Source organism: Sinocyclocheilus rhinocerous, unplaced genomic scaffold (genome assembly GCF_001515625.1).
Source record: "Sinocyclocheilus rhinocerous isolate Xijiao unplaced genomic scaffold, SAMN03320098_v1.1 scaffold453, whole genome shotgun sequence".
Taxonomy (NCBI): Eukaryota; Metazoa; Chordata; class Actinopteri; order Cypriniformes; family Cyprinidae; genus Sinocyclocheilus; species Sinocyclocheilus rhinocerous.
In genome coordinates this window covers 42,114-62,837 of record NW_015655565.1, presented here as the reverse complement: position 1 = coordinate 62,837, position 20,724 = coordinate 42,114, and the positions used below count along the sequence as shown (strand labels likewise).

The following is a 20,724-nucleotide window of genomic DNA, read 5'->3' as shown; positions in this document are numbered from 1 at the left end:
TAAGTGTTTTGTGTTTTTGGAATTTGATCTAAACCACCAATAATCCTTAAGGGGAAAAAAAACCCTCGCAGAACCAAAAAGCTAGTTTGATGCTGTGGTGAATCAGACACACACCTGTCCTGGCACTGTAAAATCAGCCATAACTCTCCCTCTCTAGATAAATGAGTGTTTTAGGCTAGCATGAGCTTGTATAGAGGTGGAGAGACAGAAAGAAATGAATATATATAGAGAACTGAACACTACACACTTAATGTGTTTCATCTGATGCCATTAAATTGACCGTTAACCATTGGTTCTGAACATGGTTAATAACATTTGAATCCATGAATATGATATAATGTGATGACATACTCGCTTGAGCAGCTTGTCTGTTCTTTCGGTGTGTGCTGACGAGTCAAAGAGGATGAGTGATAGATTAGGTTCTGTTGTCCGAGCCATGAACGGCAGAAGGGTGCGAAATGGAGCCGCCAAACCTTGGAATGTCTTGGAATCTTTCCAGGATTCACAAAGGTGTTCTAAAGTGACTCTAACAGTTTCAAACATTTACACAAACACACAGAAGAGACATTTCAGTTGTAATGTTACAGAGATCCTTCACTTTTATAGCCTTGGAGAAAGAATCAATGTTTAGGGATCTGATTTCAAATGCAGAGACAAAAAAAGCAGATCTGAAGCAGATAGAAATTTAAAGGAATGGTTCACCCAAAAATGAATATTCTGGTACAATTTACTCACCCTCACGTCGTTCCCATAGGACTGTGTTTAATCTTTGAAACACAAAACACATCCTGAGAGGTTTCTGTCCCTCCATTGAAAGTCCAGTTACCAAAACAGTCTGGACTTTAAAAGATCCAACTATAAAGGTGCTATAAAATTAACCAATATGAATTAAGAAGATTATACGTTTTCTGAAGATATATGATCGCTTTATATGATGATGTATGAGAACCAATGAGGTTTGTTCTATAGTGTGTGATGCACGCATGTGCTTCTGTGTTTGCCATACAGTATATGATGAGCTGTATGTATGTCAATCATTGTTTAGATGTTAAAAAAGGCCTAAATTAAATCTGGCCATCATATAAAGCGACCGTATCTCTTCACAAGAAGATTATATATGGATTAATTTTACGGTGCCTTTATAAACTTTGGATTTTTAAGTTGTGGTTACCTGAAGCCTTTCAATTTTCATTAAAATATCTTTATTTGTGTTTCAAAGATTAACCAAAGTCTTTGGAACAACATGAGGGTGAGGGTGAATTTTCATTTTTGGGTGATATCCCTTTAATGGACAGAGGAACTCAATTTGGTAATGAGAATGAAGCAGAAAATGGATAAAGCCTTCGACTGCCGGGATGGAATGAAACGGACACAGCAGGCTCCGGAATGTTGGGATTCTTTATAGAAGTCTTAATGATGTCCCAGAGTATTTTAAGATCCGGAGACGAGCTGAATGAACAGCTGTGCGCCTAAACCAGAACTCATTCCAGACGACTTCAGACACATTTTAAAGTGTGTGTGTGCGTGACTGTGCGGGTATATGAATGGATGAACGTGGTCTGGGACACTTGGAGTACAAAGAAAACTTGAATGAATCGCACAATATGATGTATTATTGGGGAGGCGTTAGAGTCGCTGTGACCCAGACTGTGTGTTTATGTGTGTGTGCCTGTGCTTCCCGTAACAAACACCCACTGGTGCTTGAGACAGGTATACTAGTTTTCATATTCATGCCTCGGGGGGATTAGAACACTGACTGACATCTCAAGTAACTGATTTATAGAAATTGCATTTGGTGTGTGTGTGGTGAGTAAAGATCTTTCTCTGCAGACTTTATGATTCCCAGACCTGTGTGTCACAATGAAGTGTGGTGTCCCCACTTTAGGTGTGTGAGTGTTTGATGTGTCATGCACACACATCAATCTAAACATTCCTCCCTGTCTGAGAATCGCTTAATGTCATGACTAAGCAACAAAACCTGTCAGAGACACACTGATTTACTTTTCTGTGTTCAACTAGTTTAGAGATTCTACTCAATGTTTTACATTAATTGTCAGGACGTTGCTTGGTCAAGACTATTTATTTTGAAAAGCACAGATTAGATGTTCAAAATAGAAATAGTAATATTTTTTATTTTATATTTGATTATTTTTAACATTACAATACCCTACCATATTTACCATATTCTGCCACAGAATAAAAATATATAAGGTAATTGAGACTTTTTATTTAGGTGTGTGAGTGTTTGATGTGTCATGCACACACATCAATCTAAACATTCCTCCCTGTCTGAGAATCGCTTAATGTCATGACTAAGCAACAAAACCTGTCAGAGACACACTGATTTACTTTTCTGTGTTCAACTAGTTTAGAGATTCTACTCAATGTTTTACATTAATTGTCAGGACGTTGCTTGGTCAAGACTATTTATTTTGAAAAGCACAGATTAGATGTTCAAAATGGAAATAGTAATATTTTTTATTTTATATTTGATTATTTTTAACATTACAATACCCTACCATATTTATAGAAACCTGATTCTGCCACAGAATAAAAATATATAAGGTAATTGAGACTTTTTATTTCACAATTCTGACTTTTTTCTCAATTCTGAGAAAAAAAGTCAGAATTGTGAGATATATTTTAGTTATAAATATATAGTTTAAATTTCACAAATCTGAGTTTATATCTTGTAACTCTGACTTCTTTTCACAGAATTGCAGGTTTAAACCTTGCAACTTTGACTTTTTTCTCAGAATTCTGCATACTTCATCTTAAAGTCACACACAAGTTTGACTGCCAGCACAGTATTTAAGCTTTGATGAAACTCTTTTTGATGAAAGAGTGAATGGTTTTAACAGCAATGCAATGTTGATGAACTGGGAAATATCACTCTAATGAGGGAAATCTGCTCTCAGTTTCTTGAGAGTTGACTCACCCTTAGATGAGAGTTTTGGTGGGGATTAGTAATACCAGTTTGAAACCCACACAAAGAGACTGTAAGAGAAAATTGATTGCAGCCAACTAAGCGACCAGTGGTTTTACAGTAAACATGACCTCAGTCCTTCATTTACATTTATTTTGCCTCTTTCTCACACATACATCACGGTCAGTACTGCTACAGATTTGAGAGTTTTTGTGATTAATAGGTTAGTAGTTTCCCCTTGCATTAATCATATTATTTGTGAGATAAATCAATGCATATTTGTTTGTTTTGATTAAATCTAATTTAATTGAACAATATTACTTAATTTAGACAACTTTAAAGGCGATTTTCTCAGTATTTAGATTTTTTTCGCACACTCAGATTCCAGATTTTCAAATAGTTGTATATCTTATAAATGTTGTCCTATCCTAACAAACCATACATCAATAGAAAGCTTATTTATTCAGCTTTCAGATGATGTATAAATCTATGTTAAAATCTATGTCTTATGACTGGTTTTGTGGTCCAGGGTCACATTTTAGCTAACAATATTTTAATATAATTGGGCACTCCCTTTGATTGACATGCCGTCCTCTCTGTTCCATTGGACAGGTGGTTTTGTGAGGGGCGGGAGCTGCACCACTGCCCTGATATCCAGATCTGTCGTAATGGTGACTTGCACACTCTGGTGATAACTGAAGCATTTGAAGACGACACCGGCAGGTACACCTGCGTAGCTTCCAACGCACTGGGAGCAGACAACACCTTTGCAGAGGTCTATATTGAAGGTGAGGTCATAGTTAAATCATTTTTTGATCAGTATATATATATATATTTTTCAAAGTAATAAAATATTATCATCCTTTATACAAGATAAATTATTACACAAGAAAGTATTTTCTTTCTGTTTTATGTTTTAAGCATAAATCTAATAAAATCTAGTAGCAAATGGATAAATGTTTAGAAATAGAAAAATATTGTGTATTATAATTTGTATAAATATGAAAAATGTATATTTAGCAATGCTTTGCAAACAATTCAAATGAAACATAATTACTACCACAAAATAATTACATTATACTAATTAGATGATGTTTAATAGTATTAAGGCACAGTCACATTATTGAAATTTCAGCAAAATTTAGTGGACACTCTGTAAATTTGCTTTATCCTCAAACTATGAGGTGAAGGATCCGTGCATGTTCTTCCTCACGTGACCTTTAACCCTTTGACCTCAGCTGACAGCTTAACCGGCCCTGACTATGTATTATCTAATAGCCCCTAATTTAGTGCCATAAAAGTTTCTGTTACCTAACCTGAAGCACGTGGCAGGTTGTTTGGGTATGAAGTGACCTTAAATAATAGCCAAGGCCTTTCACCTTTACATAAAACTCCTGATCACATGGATTCCTATTAAAAATGACTGGATTTCATCCATGCAGTTTTGCTGAGCAAAGGTAAATGTGACTGCACATTTACTCAGTACTTAAGGTCCGTTCACACCAAGAATGATAATGAAAAAATAACTATAATGATAGCTATATTTGCAACACACAATAATATTGTTTATCATCAGTGCATGATGCAGATTTGTTGTCTGCCACTTGCTTGCTTTTTAAAGCAGGATGGATTCTGATTGGCTGTCATTGTTTTTATCGTTCATCAGCTGTAAGTGATGAACTATCATTCCTCTGTGTTGTTATTGTTAAAGTTGTGGTGTGAACTTCGCTATTCTCATATTAGTATGATTGGTAAAACTTTATAGTTATCATTATAGTTATCTCCCTTGGAGTGAACGAGCCTTAAACAGTAAAAGGAAGGCAACGTGCAGCCTAAAATGTTTTAACCAGGAGTTAATGGTTTTCTCTTCCATTTTCTCATTATGTTTCTCTCTGTAAAGGCACTTCTTCCTCAGACTCAGAAGGTGAAGGATCCGTGTCGAAGTCTAGGTCTGGAGCCATGCCACAGTATGTGTGTTTCAGCATGTTCTACCTCGCAGGACCTTTAATTAACCCTTTGACCTCAGCTTAACTGGCCCTGACTATGTATGATCTAATAGCCCATAATTTACCCTCTGCCATGAAAGTTTGTATTACTCCTCCTGAAGAACATGGCAGGTTGTTTGGGTATGAAGTGACCTTAAAGAATAGCCAAAGCTGTTAGACTGCTTGTCTTTGATGGCCAATGATCAATCAAGAATTTAGTTATCGTGTTGTCTAATCTTCTTACTTTGTGTGATCGCTTGAACTCTCTTCAGTCACCTCTGATTTCTTCAGTCATCCGCTTATTTCTCTTCCTGTCATCTCTTGTCTTTACTGGACTATCAGTCTTTCCTTACTGTTTACACAAATTATTAAGCGTTTGGCTCTGGTGCCCAGTGACATCATCGCACCCATTTGGGATTACGCTTTCATGGCTCCAAAGTCATTTATAAGGTGCAAACTGCATAGTGAAAATTCAGACAGTGTGGAGTGGATATTACTTCACTCTGTCTGTCTGTGTGTGTGTGTGTGTGTGTGTGTGTGTGTGTGTAAATTGGTGCGTGTTAGAGAGCAATTACCCCACACAGAGAGCATGTAAACAATTTCCAACATTATATCGTTTATAACTTTTCTTAGCTTATATTTCTATGTATTTGCTGTCGGAAACTTTCACTTTAAATTAAATGACTTGGGGCCAGATTTACTAAACAGGGCGAATTAGCCTGAGAGTGCAATTCCAAAAATGTGCTAATGGGAGTGGAAATTTCTTCGGGTGATTTACTGACAATGCGCAAATTAAAGAAAACAGACGCAGCCAGATCATTTCCATAATGACCAACACAATCTACCAAGAGCAGCACTTTTTTTTTTGGGATGTTAAATAATGGCACAAATACCAGTAATTTGACAAGCGCAGACGTTAGTAAATCGCGTTGCGTGATTCATTTTAATACTCTCCTCCCAGAAATTTTGAGTCTGAAAGGGAAACTCCTACAAATGCATATTCAATAAGGTTTTTTCATAGCACCTTTTCAGCGCTAATTCTTCACTGCGCATCTTTAGTAAATCCTGACAGTACTATTTTAATGCCAAAAGACGGTTTGCGTTGGCGCAAGCTGTTAGTAAGTCTGGCCCCTAATGTTTTAAAAGTCAGACAAACACTCTTTGCAACTTTACAGATCTTCTTTATGCACCAAGAGCTTGTAACACTCCAAAGAGAAAGGAAAAATTGAAATCGCATCATATGACCCCTTTAAGACTTTAAATAAACCTGTATCGGCCCATTAGAGATGGATATAGCTTTTTTAATATGCTCAAATAGAATATCACTCTCACTTTCAGTCTGGCAAAGATCTGCCCATGGGCATCAGAAACACTACTGTACATCTATCTACATCTTTTTCACTAACACTAGTGTTTTTAGTATTATTGAGATACTATTATAGTTTTAAATTCTTATTTTGAATGTTTTTATTTTTAGATTTTAGATTTTCATTTTAGTAAAAAAAATGAAATTTTTTTGTAAAATGTTTTTTCATTTTTATTATTATTTTTTTAAGTCTGTTTGATTTTTTCTTTTTTAATTTATTTTAGTTTTCTTTTTATTTATTTTAGTACATCAAGTTAAACTAAACTTGATACATTTAAACTAAAAATTTAACTTAAAAAAAAAGAGAAATGTTGCCTTGGCAACTAGTTGAAATAAAATACTTTATTTTATTTCAGTTAACATTTATTTTATTTACTTACAAGTAACAAAAATGCTTTTATGGTTTTAGTTTTATCTCCGATTTTTCCCACAATCCAAAGACATGCAGCATAGGTGAAATGAACACTCTACATTGTCTGTGTGTGAGCCCTGAGATGGATTGGCCATTCGTTCAGGATGACCTGAGATGCCTGTGGCCCAAAATGCTGAAATAGGCTCCAGCCTCCCGTGACCCTGCAGAGGATAAAGCAGTTTGGAAATGGATGGATTGATAGAAGGGTTTTAGTTTTAGTGAAATATAATAACCCTGACCAGCACTGAAACAAATTCTGACCACTGATTTATTCTGAGGCAAAATATAACCCAGCTGTTTCTGTATTTTTGCCTGGTTTGTTATATGTGACCCTAAACTGCGTCACATATAATACAAATATAACTTCACTTGAAGAAATTTTAATGGACTGTGACGGAGCAAAAAGATTGATACACTTGTCATTGCTTGACAAAATGTTTTCAACTTTCAGCCAGGATGACTCAAAATACCCATTTCTTTCAGTCACAAGGTTTATTTCAAACGCACATGAATATTGCAAGATGTGAGAAGTGTTCTTTACTTTATATCTAAATGTTTTTTTGAAGCATGACTTTATAGTGTTGATGATTTGTTCTCTCAAGTCTGAATGAGGTTTGTTTTAGTGTTGCTAATATTTTCTCTCAGGGCACAGAAGAAAATCAGCTCAGTTTCCTTGACGATACACACATCATCACCAAAGAGCCCAGAGGCCCATCCCCATCGCTCCACACTGGTCCAGCCGCTTTCTTCTACACCGCAAAGAGTAAGAAATACACACGCAGACTATACCTCCTATTTTGGCACTGAAACTGTATACTATAGAGTGCTGCAGGAATGAGTCTTAAAACCTAGAAACAAGTTAATAATAAGTTATCTACTACAATGACAGAGAAATAGACACATGCACAAATATGTCTGAAAGATTCATCAGGAATGACAACAGCAGATGGACTTATAAAAATTCATGCTCTCTGGAAAGATCCATAATAACCACACTTATTGTCTCTCTTTCTCCCTCTCTGTCAGGTCCAGAGTCCAGTTTCTTCACTCTATGCTGGTGATGCTCCTGTTAAAGCACCCCCTACCTTTACTAAGGTAATGACACGGCCACACACAACACACAAACACACACACACACACACACACACACACACACACATATTTTGAGAAATGGACAGATTAATCGTATGTAATAGTATGAGCTTTACCAAATTATTCCAGGCCTGCTTTCTGTGTTGGTGTGTGTGTGATTTGTCATGTGACTCTCTGTGCAGGCCTAGGCAGAGGTTCAGAGTTCAATGCCAAATGCTATGTTTGCTTAGTGTGCTAAATCATTTTCCACCTCCTTAAAGAAAGAAAGTTTTTTTAGCCCCCCCCCTTCTCTCCATTATCCCACTCCATCTTTCTTCTGAGAGACTTTAATCTTCCTAATGAGAAGATGTGCCTTTTTATAATAGATGGTTTCGTGTCATCATCATAGTCCTAAACAAACAGGCACACAAATGAAATGGCTGGATTGTAAAGACATACTTCTTTACTTGAACTTTAAATAAACCTATAACACATCATGTGTAACCACAAGCATGCTACACACTTACACAAAGCTTCAAAGAGAATGAACGCACAACAGAAAGCAACTCACACACACATGTATAAACAAACTACTCTACTCTTCTTTTTACTTTTATGGGTTGCTGACAGTTTCTCGCCTCTATGTCTGTTATGTCTTCAGTCTGAAAGTGTATGTACTTGAGAATGAAGGAGGTGATGAAGAAAGAGCAGAATTAGTGGTTGTACACCTTTTCATCTGTCTCTTCAGTTTTTCTTTTCATCTGTCTGTTCTCTTTCCCTTTGTTTACCTCTCAGTCTGTATTTCCAGTGTTAACCTGCGGTCCTTTCGCTCTGTAGATGTTGCAGGATGCGCAGGCATCTGAAGGTCAGGTGGTGGTCCTGGAGTGCCGGGTGAGAGGTAGTCTTCCTCTGCGTGTCCAGTGGTTTCGAGAGGGCCAGGAGATCCAGGACTCCCCTGACTTCCGCATGCTGCAGAAGAGTAAGAGTAACTCAGACAACAATTTAAAGTGGCATTCAGTAGTTCTTTAGCAAGTGTTAGCATCGCTGATCTTCATGTATTTTATTTTGGGAAACCGCAATGGTGTTATATGCTGGGCTGTCATCTATCGACATTGATGTTATGTAAAATATATATATACTAGTGCGTTTTAAGGCCAATTCACACGTCACGACAGACGCAGACAAACCATTACAATCGACAGATTACAATACGTCACTTCTCAGGCATTCCAAGACCCAGCAAATGCATATTTAATCATGATTATTCTGCAAAAAGAAGCGCTGACCAACACCAACAGATGCCTACCGGGATAACACACTGCTTTTTTTCATTCAAATTTGTGAATTTAAATGAAGAGCTCATCCAAAAATGAAAAATTCTTTCAACATTTACTCACCTTGTATGCCTTGATTTTTTTTCTGCACAAGAGTCATATGGAACACTTGAAAACCTCAGAGTGACTAGCATATTCTTTCAAATTCTCCTTTTGTGCTCCAGGGAGAAAATTAAGTCATCCAGTTTTGGAAAAAAATGAATGTTGACAGAATTTTCCTTTTTTGAGTAACTATTCAAACTATTTGAGAAACTATGTTTGGTTTATTGGTTGACTGGTAACGAGTGATTTGTTATGGTGTTTGTGTTTCTCTCTTAATTCCCATATCCCTTTTTCATCAGAGCCAAGATCCGCTGCAGAACCTGGTGAGTGTTTTACTCCTGCTTCCACTTTCCCCTGTTTCCACTCCTCTTATTCATAAAAAACACTTTCCTCCAAATACATGTGTACATAAGGATTTATCAAGATAATAATTCTCTGTAATCCCAACATTTGTGACATCATTACTACGCAATATGCAGTACAGACTAGATATGACTCGAAAATCTCTGATTAACGGAACAAATGAACAGCACAAACGCATGTCAACACCGCTTATGAGTCACATACTTTCACATATCTATACATGCATATGGCTCATCTTCTTGCTCTTAGGGTGGTAACTCTCACCTCTATCTTTGGGTGTTTCTCAATCTGCTCAATAGGTCAGTAGGACATATACGGTCAAGGGAGTCATTCATTTCTAGGTCTGTCTCATTCAAAATCAAATTTGTCCATAGAAATTCCCAGATTGCACCATGAAAATCAGTGAGTATCGGCCAGTCACTCAGTTCATATACCACAAATGTTGTAAATTTGTCAGAAAAAGGGAGTGAAAGCACATTTCGTACTGGTTTTGTTCATTTTAACAGTGACAACAAATAATGCATGGTAAACAAATGAAGGATTGAGTAATACAGTATATAGTATATTTGTTGACAAATACCACCTACATTTTAATATGAGCCTTGTAATTTGTAATGGTGTCACAGGTAAACAAGTTCTCACTGTCTCAGTGTTTAGGGCTCAAGGCCCTTGCTAGTGATCAAATTGGTGTTCACAATTTACTGAATCACCTCATAGGAAACATGGAAAAGGAATGAGACACAGCCTCTGTTTGTGGCAGTAGACTTCTCTCTGCTATTGAATCACCTCTGTAACCATCAATTACCTGTCTAGATTCACCACACCTGTCTGTCACCTTTCTACATCCCTTCCTCATTACAGGAAGTGTGATTCTCGGGTCTCTGGAGAAAGCATTGTTGGATGCTCCATAACGGCAGTAGATTATGTTGAAAAACTGGCCAGTTACAGTAGCTTGAATAGCGAATTAATTTGAATGATTCAAGCATATGTGTGTGTGTGTCCGCGTGTAATTGATTAAATCCGTTTCTAATCTGGTTTTGCTTGTGATGTTGATGACTCAGTAATTGACGGCTCCTGTGATTGGTCTTGCAGAGGAAATCTGTACGTTGGTGATTGCAGAGGCGTTCCCCGAAGACGGAGGTCTGTTCCGCTGCACTGCAACCAACCAATATGGCGCAGTTAATAGCACTGCACAACTCACTGTCACCCCAGGTGCGTTTACACTGTGTCTACAATAACTATATCTGAGATCAAAGTTCATGGTAATGTAAATATTAAAGTAGCCTGGTGATATATTGGTGCACGAGGTTCAAATTTAAAGAAACATATTCATGTTGAAAAACCAATGATCAAACCGTGTAATAAATAACAAGTATCTATCTTAATCAAATGTTTGGGGTTAGAGAGATCTTTTAAATGTTTTTGAACGTCTCATGTTCATCAAGGCTGCATTTAGAAAACATACAGTAAAAACAGCAATACTGGTAAATATTATTACAATCAATTAATCAGTCAGTCAATCAATCAATAATTTTATTCTCGTGATGGCAAAGCTGAATTTTCAGTCTTCGGTGTCTCATGAATCTTCAGAAATCATTCTAATATGCTGATTTGAATATCAAGAAATTTCTTATTAGTAATTTAGCAAAAAAATGTGTGCAGCTTAATCATTTATTGGAAAATGTTATACTTGTTTTACAGGATTCTTTGATAAATAGAAAGTTCAAAAGAACAGAAATCAGTTTAATGAATCCTAACTGAATAATTGTATAAATTATCTAGCTAACCCCAAACTGTTGAACAGTAGTGTATATATATAATTTTAAATTCTTGATGAAGAAAGAATATTTTTAAAATAAAGACTTGCTATCAAAGAATAGATCTTGTATTAAGTTTGTTTTCTTTTTCAAGCATAAATCATAAATGATTTAAACAAAATGTAGTGATGTTTACATAAAGCTCTTTACACATCACTTTGTATGACTTGATTTTTTCTGCGTAAGAGTGATATGGAACACTTTTATAATACTTATATGGTAAATTTATAAATCATAAATGATTTAAACAAAATGTAGTGATGTTTACATAATGCTCTTTACACAAAAGGAATGGCTCCTGTTTATGCCCAAGTCCAGTATTCTTTTGAGTGCAATATGACATGAGTTGAAAGAAGGCCTAGGGATAAATAAACCTCTGAAAACAACAAAATTAAGCACAGTAAACAGTCAGTTGATGGTTTCAACTTTACAGCATGCTCTCATATTAAGTAGTAAATATAAGTGATGTAACACAGGAATCGTAATGATTTCATTTATTTACAAAGCAGTAGCTAAAATACCCTTTCCAAAAAAGGCATAGCAATTCCATCGGTGATCTTTTGATGACATTTTATGAGGCCCACTGTGGTACATCTTGAAAACATGTCAATTGCATGAGGCCAACCAGCCACATCCTGTCCACAACACTCCAGAGTCGGAGTGTGGGTGAGGAGAGAGGATACAGTATGAGCTGATAGCTGTATGTGTCACATGGCAAAGAGAGGAGAGGGATGAATGTTTATACTGCATGATGGAGTGGGTGTACTTATATTTCCAGGAGTCTTTAAGCCTCAAGTTTACTACAGAGCCATTTAAGTAAATCTGAGACAATCTCAGCCAGATTTCATGATAAAGATTTGGATTATGTTTTAGCTGTGGATTAACTGTTTATCCAGGATTATGGATAGTTATGATAAGTTTTCTTCCACTTCAGGTGTGTTTCGGCATTTTGCAATGGTTGTTAAAGCATTGTAAAAACTGATTGTTCTACAATGACAAAACTATGAAGTGATTTTCTCAGTTACTCATATACCCCATATTTCCTCCTTTATTCCACTGAAATGCATTGTGACGTGGATCATCTGGATTTCATCACCCACTTAACAGGAAAATAAATTTGTTCTCACCCTATGATGAACTGTGCTGTCTTCTGTTATCTTGGATTTCTAGTTGCTGAAGAGTTGCCCAGCAACGGCGTATCCGGGGATGATAGTGTGTTTGAGGACAACCAACCGTTCCCGCCTCCACCTCCTCCGCCGACTGAGATTAGTTTGCTGGAAGTCCCACCCAAAACCCCGCCGAGTGCCGAGGCCTTCCAGATCAATGAGCTGGACATCTGGCCCAGGGTCACTGCGCTGCCTGTTCAGGTCTCCACCGATAAAGAGCCTCAGGAAAGTCTACCTGACAGATCTCTACAAAATGGTCAGGCCTTAAACAAGCCACCAGATGAGAGTCTACCATCACCTTCAAGTGTGAAGGTAACAGCGGCTCCGCCTCCATCACCTTCAGCTGTTAAGGCTCCACCTGTCCCCACCAAACCCAAACCTAAACTGTGAGTACTGCAGCCGAATCCTGTACATCATCACAACCTTGTATTTATGAAACCATTAAATCAAGAGTTTTGTAGCTTTTAGCTTTGAATCCATCCATATGTTAGTGCAAGCATTCACATTTTGCAGATAAACGCATTTCAAATTTACAGTGTTTTTCAAGGAAAATGGACCAAAATGCTGATGACTCATTCTGCACTAGACAGATTTTTATCCAATCAAATGCACTCTAGAATGAAAATGTCCCTCCCACTAACACCACCTGCTGCTGCCTAATGGGTGAAAAAAAAGCTTCCTCTAGGAACTGACTTTCAGAGTTTGTACTGCATTCAATTAAATAAAAATACACTACCTTTCAAAATGTTGGGGTCAAGATATTTAGATTTTTTTAAAGAAATTAATATTTATTCAATAAGGACACAGTGAATTGATCAAAAGTGACAGTAAAGACATTTATAATGTTACGAAACATTTATATTTCAAATAAATGCTGTTCTTTTGAACTTTGAACTATTCATCAAATAATCCAGAAAAAAATTGTATCACAGTTTCCACAGAAATAGTAAGCAGTACAACTGATTCAGCATATTAGAGTGATTTCTGAAGGATCATGTGACACTGAAGACTGGAGTAAGACTGTTGAAAATTCAGCTTTACCACCACAGAAATAAATTAGATTTTAAAATATATTAAAATAGAAACTCATTTTAAATTGTAATAATATTTCACAATATTAGTGTTTTACTGTATTTTAGATCAAATAAATGCAGCCTTGGTGAGCATTAGAGACTTCTTTAAAAAAACATAAAAAATCTTACTGAACCCAAACTTTTCAAATGGTGGTGTACTGTGCAGAGTGTCTGTAAGTATGTAGGTGTTTAGTATGAATACGATCCACCATAATGCAATTGTTATGTGACCAATGACTTTAGATGTGTTGCTGTTCTCTGCCGTTTACAAATTTGATGACTCCTGTTCTGTGGCCTCATGGGATAGTATAATGACCATCTGATGCAGAGTATGTCATCCGGGTATTTCTTCATGAATATTGCACATTTGGACATACTATTTATTTGACGTGCAGCTTTCATCATATTAAATAATATGAAAGTAGCCATATTTTTTATTATACCCTACCAGCATCGAACCAATAAACATACTGTAAGTGAAATAAACGCAGACTCTGATCAATCTAAGTGTTTCTGTGGTAATGAACTACCCCCAGCTGCCTGCGTATGTCAGTAGGTGGTTTAATGGGAAAGCCCCACTTAGAGAACAAATGCATTCCGTTCCTTTATCACCATGTCAGAGGCCGGGCATTGCTGCGTGCCATAAATCACTGGGTGATGCATGTGGTATGTGTGTTTGCATATGTGTTAGCAGTTGTGCTATGACTCCAGCTGGATTTCAGAGGGAGCATTTGCTTTTGAATTGGATGTATCTGATACTACACTATCTGTTGTAGTGATATGTTTGTCAGCACTGATCTGACTGTGGATTTAGGTGTACTGTTCAATGCCTGAAGGTAGCTGGCTGTAGACTACTTAGTAAGTGCAATTTGACTGTAGCTAGAACTGTTCCAGGTTTTAAAGACAGCATCCCAAAGTTTAGGGTCAAGATAAGGATTAGTACACTGCCCAAGGGCACAACATTAACATGCAGAGCAAGCCAGTACATACATGCCTGCGATTAGTCCCAGTGACTCTCCGAGATGTACTGGTTCTAAGAGCTCAAGACTGCGACTACAATCGACAAAAAACATTTGCGACAATTAAAATTTTTTGATTTGTCTAAGCTAGTCAGGAAAAGATCCATACACGAGTTTGTCAGAATCTTGTTAAAGTGTGCTTTCGATCTGCGAACAAATGACTCTTATCAGTGCAAAAGTTTCACAAAACAGTCACAAACTCAGGCACACACCATGCGTTCTGTGTAAATGTCCGCTTATGCCAGGTACAGACTGCATGATTTTAGCCCCAATTTTCACTCACCAACAAATGCTTGAAATAGGAGGCAAAATCGGTGCTCGTTCACTTGAGTGACAATTGCATAGTGTGTATTATCAAAGATGTGATCTGAGAGAAGCACCGATTCGTCTCCAATGGCCATGAGATATTTAGCATGCTAGGAAAAGGTTGGAAAAGCATGCTAAATATCTGGACCTGTCTGTGAGTCCTGCAGTGTGAATGTGTTTTGACTGGAAATTACATGGGCAACAACCTACAGCCAATGAGAGAGCAAGGTACAGGGCAAGGGAAAGTTCGTGGGAGGAGTCAAAGACATACAATAAAACATCAGCAAGCATAGCTTCTAAAAAGCAACCATCCTCTCCTTCATATTCTTCTTTGTTTTTCTTGTACACTGCAAATCGGCGCACAGACAATTTGTATCACAAGCTTCTTGCGGGCTACAATTATTAACAAGAAGAAATTCAGTCTGGCCAAGCACTCCTCTCTCACACGGCATCTTGCATTATTTCCTTTATTACTTCTTGCGTATGTTTAGTTGTGAAACGTAGTTTGTTGGCGATTCTTCCTATTGAAAAGTAGTGTAATGTGTGACCCTCGTCTCTGATTCGTTGTGTAGTATGCACACAACAGCAACTAAATGGTACCCCAGACAGTCATGTAGTGAGAAGAACAGCAATCTGACGACTTTAAAAAACATGCAGTGTGTACCTGGCATTAGTGGTTTGAATCAAACTCACTTAGTGAATTGATCAGAGCTGCGATTGAGTTTACAACTCACTAAACCAGTCCATTTTTTTGTTATTTCTGATTAGTCTGTTTACAGAGTAAAGATAATTACAACATAGTGGTCATATATTCTAAAGAAATACAAGAGATTTTACAAAAATATTATTGGTCACTGTTTAGCAATGAGGTCAGAATGGATGACGTTGCACCCAAAGCAACATAGCATTTAACATTTTAATCAATGGTTTTTGCTTACAGCAAAGTAAACGAGAATTGTTACATGAGCTTTTATTCTGGCTGTGATCAAAGGGTGAAATTCCAGATTCGTAAACGTGAATTGCAGCAACATAAAAGCAAAAGTGTCTCAGAGGAAGGGACTCTTTGTTGACTCTAGGCAGAGCCAGTCTCATATATAAATGTAGTTTAGCTCTGTAATCTTGTCTGGATTATGTGTGGCATGAAAGTTTGTGTGTGTGAATGTGACATTAGGCTCTTGTGGTCACATACCTTTACACAGGCCTACTTATTTGTTTGAAAAGACTATTCGAGCTGTTTGTCTCTGTGGTTATTGACTGATTTCCATTTGATTCAGGTGCCTTTCCTCCTTTACAACCCTGGAAAAGTAGCATGTGTGTGTGTGTGTTTAGTAGGTGGATGTTGGGAAGAAAGAGATAATAAAAAGTAAATTGCGTGCATTCTCGTTAGTGTAAACACAATAAATAATTTAAATGGAAAGCTTTGCATTGTGTACATGCTGTACCGGGAATACAGGGCAACATTTAGTCCTTGTGGTTTTATTTGTGACATTCCTCCATACATTTCCCCATTCATTCTGTGATTCCAGATCAAATGAGCAAGCAGACGACCTCTCAAATGAAAGGTAAAACAAAGAATAGGTTGATGCGACCTGAGTTTGAATAACGCATATGTGCGTGGGTTTGACGGGCATGTGATCGCTATGAAAGGAAAATTGTTTCTTGTCATGGATGAGGTCCAAGCTGAGGTTTAAATGGCATGCCGTTTTGTAAAACCCTGTCTTTGCTTGAGCTTCTGCAAGTTATTGCCATAAAAATCTGCTTCCCCAAAAGATTTTCCACTGTAACGTCACAAATCATCTGCTAGAAACAACACAACAGGGAGCAGGTAGTGAGACCCTCCTCCCCCATCAAAAAAAAACACCCCACCCCACTGCTTTCTACCAGCAGTAGTCACTTCACCTTGTCATTTGGTTGTAAAAACAGGAATTTTATAATTGTACAATTACCCAGGGGTCATTTCTGCATGCTGTGTGGCAGGTTATCGTTACTCTGCATCCTCCAGGTACAACCAGACCTGAACCCTGCTTTCTGACCCTCCAATCCCGTTTACACATTCCAGCTGATTTCCTTTGGATATTCCCATAACTTGCTGTTCACATCAGTGCTTTGAATAAAATGATGAAGTGGGATTTTAAGGTCACGTTGTAGCTGCTGACATTTAACTTTTACAGGTCCCCTGTGATCTGAATTCTCCTTTAGTTCAACTTTATTTCAGCATTAGGGTGATTTATCAATTACATCTGTGATTATGTTGTTTGCCGAATTACTGTAAAGCAATTAGAAGACAAGTGGAAAGTATGAGTTTGCAGCTCCGGTCATGTTCTTTGAGTAAACTAGTAAAAGGGTGATAAACTTCACCTGGTCTCATGTTTCAGCGATGGACCTTTAGCTTTTTCTGGCACAACAGCATTGCTTTGATATGATGCATGTCATATGAAATAAAATCAATCTGGTGCTGCCTACTAAAAGTCTTTAATTTGGAGCAATTGCTTGCGTGTAAATATGTTATTCTTTTCTCAGCCATTTCTCACTTCATATATCTAGTCCATCTTGAGCAGTTTACCCAAAAATGAACAGTTTGTCATAGGTTCTTCACCTTCATGTCATTCCGATCCAAACTGAATTTCTTCTGTCCAACACAAAAGGTAATTTTTTAAAACATATTCTGTTCACTCTTTTCCATCTAATGAAAATGTATAGGGACTGGGGTCAAGCTCCAAACGGACAAAAAAGGCATCATGAAAGTGTGGTCCATATGACTTGACCACTATTATGGATCTTCTGAAGTCATATTATAATTTTGTGTGATGAACAGACCAAAAAAAAAAAAAAAAAAAAGTTACTCACTAAAAATGAATGAAGTAATGTTTGATTCATGAACAAATTATTCTTTTGAGTCTGTTTGTTTTTCCTTCAATGAAAGATACAGACAGAAACAGTTTGGTATGGATTGTTGTGAATCAGTGCATAATGATTTAAATTCAGTCTGATCATCATATAAAGTTATTGTACTGTATGATTTTTGAAGATTTATTCAACGTTAAGTTCAATGTTTTTGAAACCGGAAAGCACCAGTCCACATTTGTTGTAATTGCATAGAAAAAAAAAGAAAATTTTTTGTTCCACAGAAGAAATAAATTCAAACAGGTTTTGGAACAATTAGTATATGATGACAGAATTTAAATTTTGAAGAGATCTCCTATACTTAAAAGTGAACTTTGACCTAAATTTAACAGTTTTAAGACACTAAGCCAAACTAAATGCAAGACTCACAGAAAGATACTAACTCGGCTTACATTCATACAAATTATTTGAACTTATTTATATTGGTGAGGCATTAGATGTGCTTGTTCATTGTTCCTAACCAAGTGTTGAGTGAACATCCTTTATCGTTTAACACCTTTGCACTGCTCAGTTTGATTAACATGCTCAAATCTCTTCACACTTGATCCCTTGTTCGCTCTCCCTGCCTATGATGCTACACCCTGCAGCGATACACGCCATACAGGAAACTGCGCAGTGTGTTTTGGCAGAATTTGTTTGACAGCAGGAGGGCCCTTGTGATATAGACAGGGCCCAATGTCCTTCAGCACAGGAAGGGAAAGAGAGATAGACAGAAACAGAGGTGTGAACGAGCAGGGTGTTTAGTGGGCATCCACCTGCAGTCAACTCAGAGGAAAGGCTTTGTGGGTCAATTCTGAGGCAAGTATGGCATATAAAAATTAAGCTCATAATGAAGGCGCATTACTCAATTTGTGACATTTATCTGAACAACTAAATCCCTGTTACAGCCGAGATTTTGTTTTCAGAGGAGCATCTGTGTAAGAGAGAGATGGTTGTGTGCACCTCTGATTTATGAGCTTGGTGGGCTGAAATCACAGGGGTTTTATGGGAACATGCTTCACAGTGTGTAAAGTCCATACCACACTGAAATGATAACACCTGGAGCTTGTAAAGAAACACAGAGACAGAAAGTGAGAAGACTGTCTGCATTATGCTCTAGGGTAAACGTGCTGTCACATATGTACATTTTCAGTATGTATTTTTGTGTGTATGATGAATTAAAGATACGCAGCAGGTGGTGTCTGATATCAGCTGTACAGGCTGATGAATGTGTGTGCCAACATAGTGAGACATTTCACAAAGCCCCTTTGAATTAAAGCTGGATTATAATATATTTGTGCGGTAGGTTTGTGTGAGAGCCTTCTGAAAATCTTGTGTTTGTAGCCTTTTTTTTTTTTCAGTGTATCAAATTAACATTAATTCTTCCTTCATGAGAACACAGGATATGTTTTTGTAAATGTACTGTCTGTTTGGATTTGGATTCTATTCTTGGCATCAGCATAGTGGTTATTTGATCTGAAGATTTTTGAGAAGTAAGCAAGCACCTAGTGTTCTGATGCCAGTTGGCGAAGACTATATACCACTAGGCGAGATAAGACATGACCGAAGAAAAACAGGTTGTTAGTGTGCAGGGGGACTCCCAACTTTATATATTATATATACTCTACCATTCAAAAGCTTTCTTTTATTTCTTTTTTTTAATCCAAAAAAGTAATGCTTTTATTCAGCAAGGACACATTAAATTGATTTAAAATTACACTTTTACATTGTTTAAAGTTTTTTTCAAACAAAAGCTGTTCTTTTGAACTTTCTATTAATCAAAGAATCCTGAATAAGAACTGGAAAGAAATTATTATATAAAAAAAAAAGCCGTTTTGATGATTATAATGAAAAATGTTTACTAATTGATTGATTAATAATTCACTTGATAAATTTCCCCTGAATTTAATAGCCGGTGATCACCATGCAATACAGTTTTATATACAATACTTTATAATAATTATTATTTTTGGTGGAAATTGCGTTCAAAATTTTTTTCAAACAAAAGCTGTTCTTTTGAACTTTCTATTAATCAAAGAATCCTGAATAAGAACTGGAAAGAAATTATTATATTAAAAAAAAAGCCGTTTTGATGATTATAATGAAAAATGTTTACTAATTGATTGATTAATAATTCATTTGATAAATTTCCCCTGAATTTAATAGCCGGTGATCACCATGCAATACAGTTTTATATACAATACTTTATAATTATTATTATTTTTGGTGGAAATTGCGTTCAAAATCCACTCAATTCAAATATTTTCAAAAATATTCAAAGGCACATATTTGCAGTTTAAATCAGCATAATGATTTTGCTATACACAATCACTATAAACGATAACTCTTTTGCTTCAATTATGGAGTTGTTTTGAGATTTGAGAAATGTAAGAAGTATTACTCTTACGTCACGTTATTCTTATGAGATTTGAGATCAAACATCTGTGACAGTGAATCATTTTTTGCTAACTTTATTTTTTGTATCAATGTTTTAGTGACGTATGAAGGGTGAGGTGAGGGCTAGAGCAGATCCTTTTAAATTCTTCCAGGAAGTAAAAGGTGTTGTCTCCTGTCAGAGCCACACCAGAGTCAGCCAGTCAGACAATAATCCTTCACTTCCTGTGACAAAAGGACCAGCCTGTGATGTATAAATGCACTATATTGGCTCAGGGGTCATGACCTGATGAGCCAGAAATCCACACCCTACTTCATCAGATGTCTGTGAGCCAGACAGACAGACTCAAAATGTCTCCTAGGAAGCCTCTTTGAAGTAAATGAAGCAATAATTTACCTCCTTATTCATTATGTGTTTATATTTAAATGATTACTCACCATAACAGTGAGGATTTTTGTTTATTCTGGATTAGTGGATCGCCATGGTGGCAAAAGTAGTTGAGAGAAAGACAGACAGAGATAAAGAGTGAGACAGCGAGGATAACAGATGAGAAAGGAAGTCTTTAA

At 36.8% G+C, this 20,724-nt stretch overlaps 1 protein-coding gene across 1 annotated transcript in view; it reads left to right on the top strand.

Moving 5' to 3' along the window:
• LOC107718414 (palladin-like) overlaps nt 1-20,724 on the top strand; it is an 81,315-nt gene that overhangs the window by 31,544 nt on the left and 29,047 nt on the right. Inside the window, 9 exon segments of the mRNA XM_016525480.1 lie at nt 3,539-3,714; nt 4,827-4,893; nt 7,335-7,452; nt 7,716-7,784; nt 8,598-8,739; nt 9,436-9,459; nt 10,592-10,711; nt 12,487-12,868; nt 16,407-16,442. Coding sequence (XP_016380966.1) covers nt 3,539-3,714; nt 4,827-4,893; nt 7,335-7,452; nt 7,716-7,784; nt 8,598-8,739; nt 9,436-9,459; nt 10,592-10,711; nt 12,487-12,868; nt 16,407-16,442 — 1,134 coding nt within the window.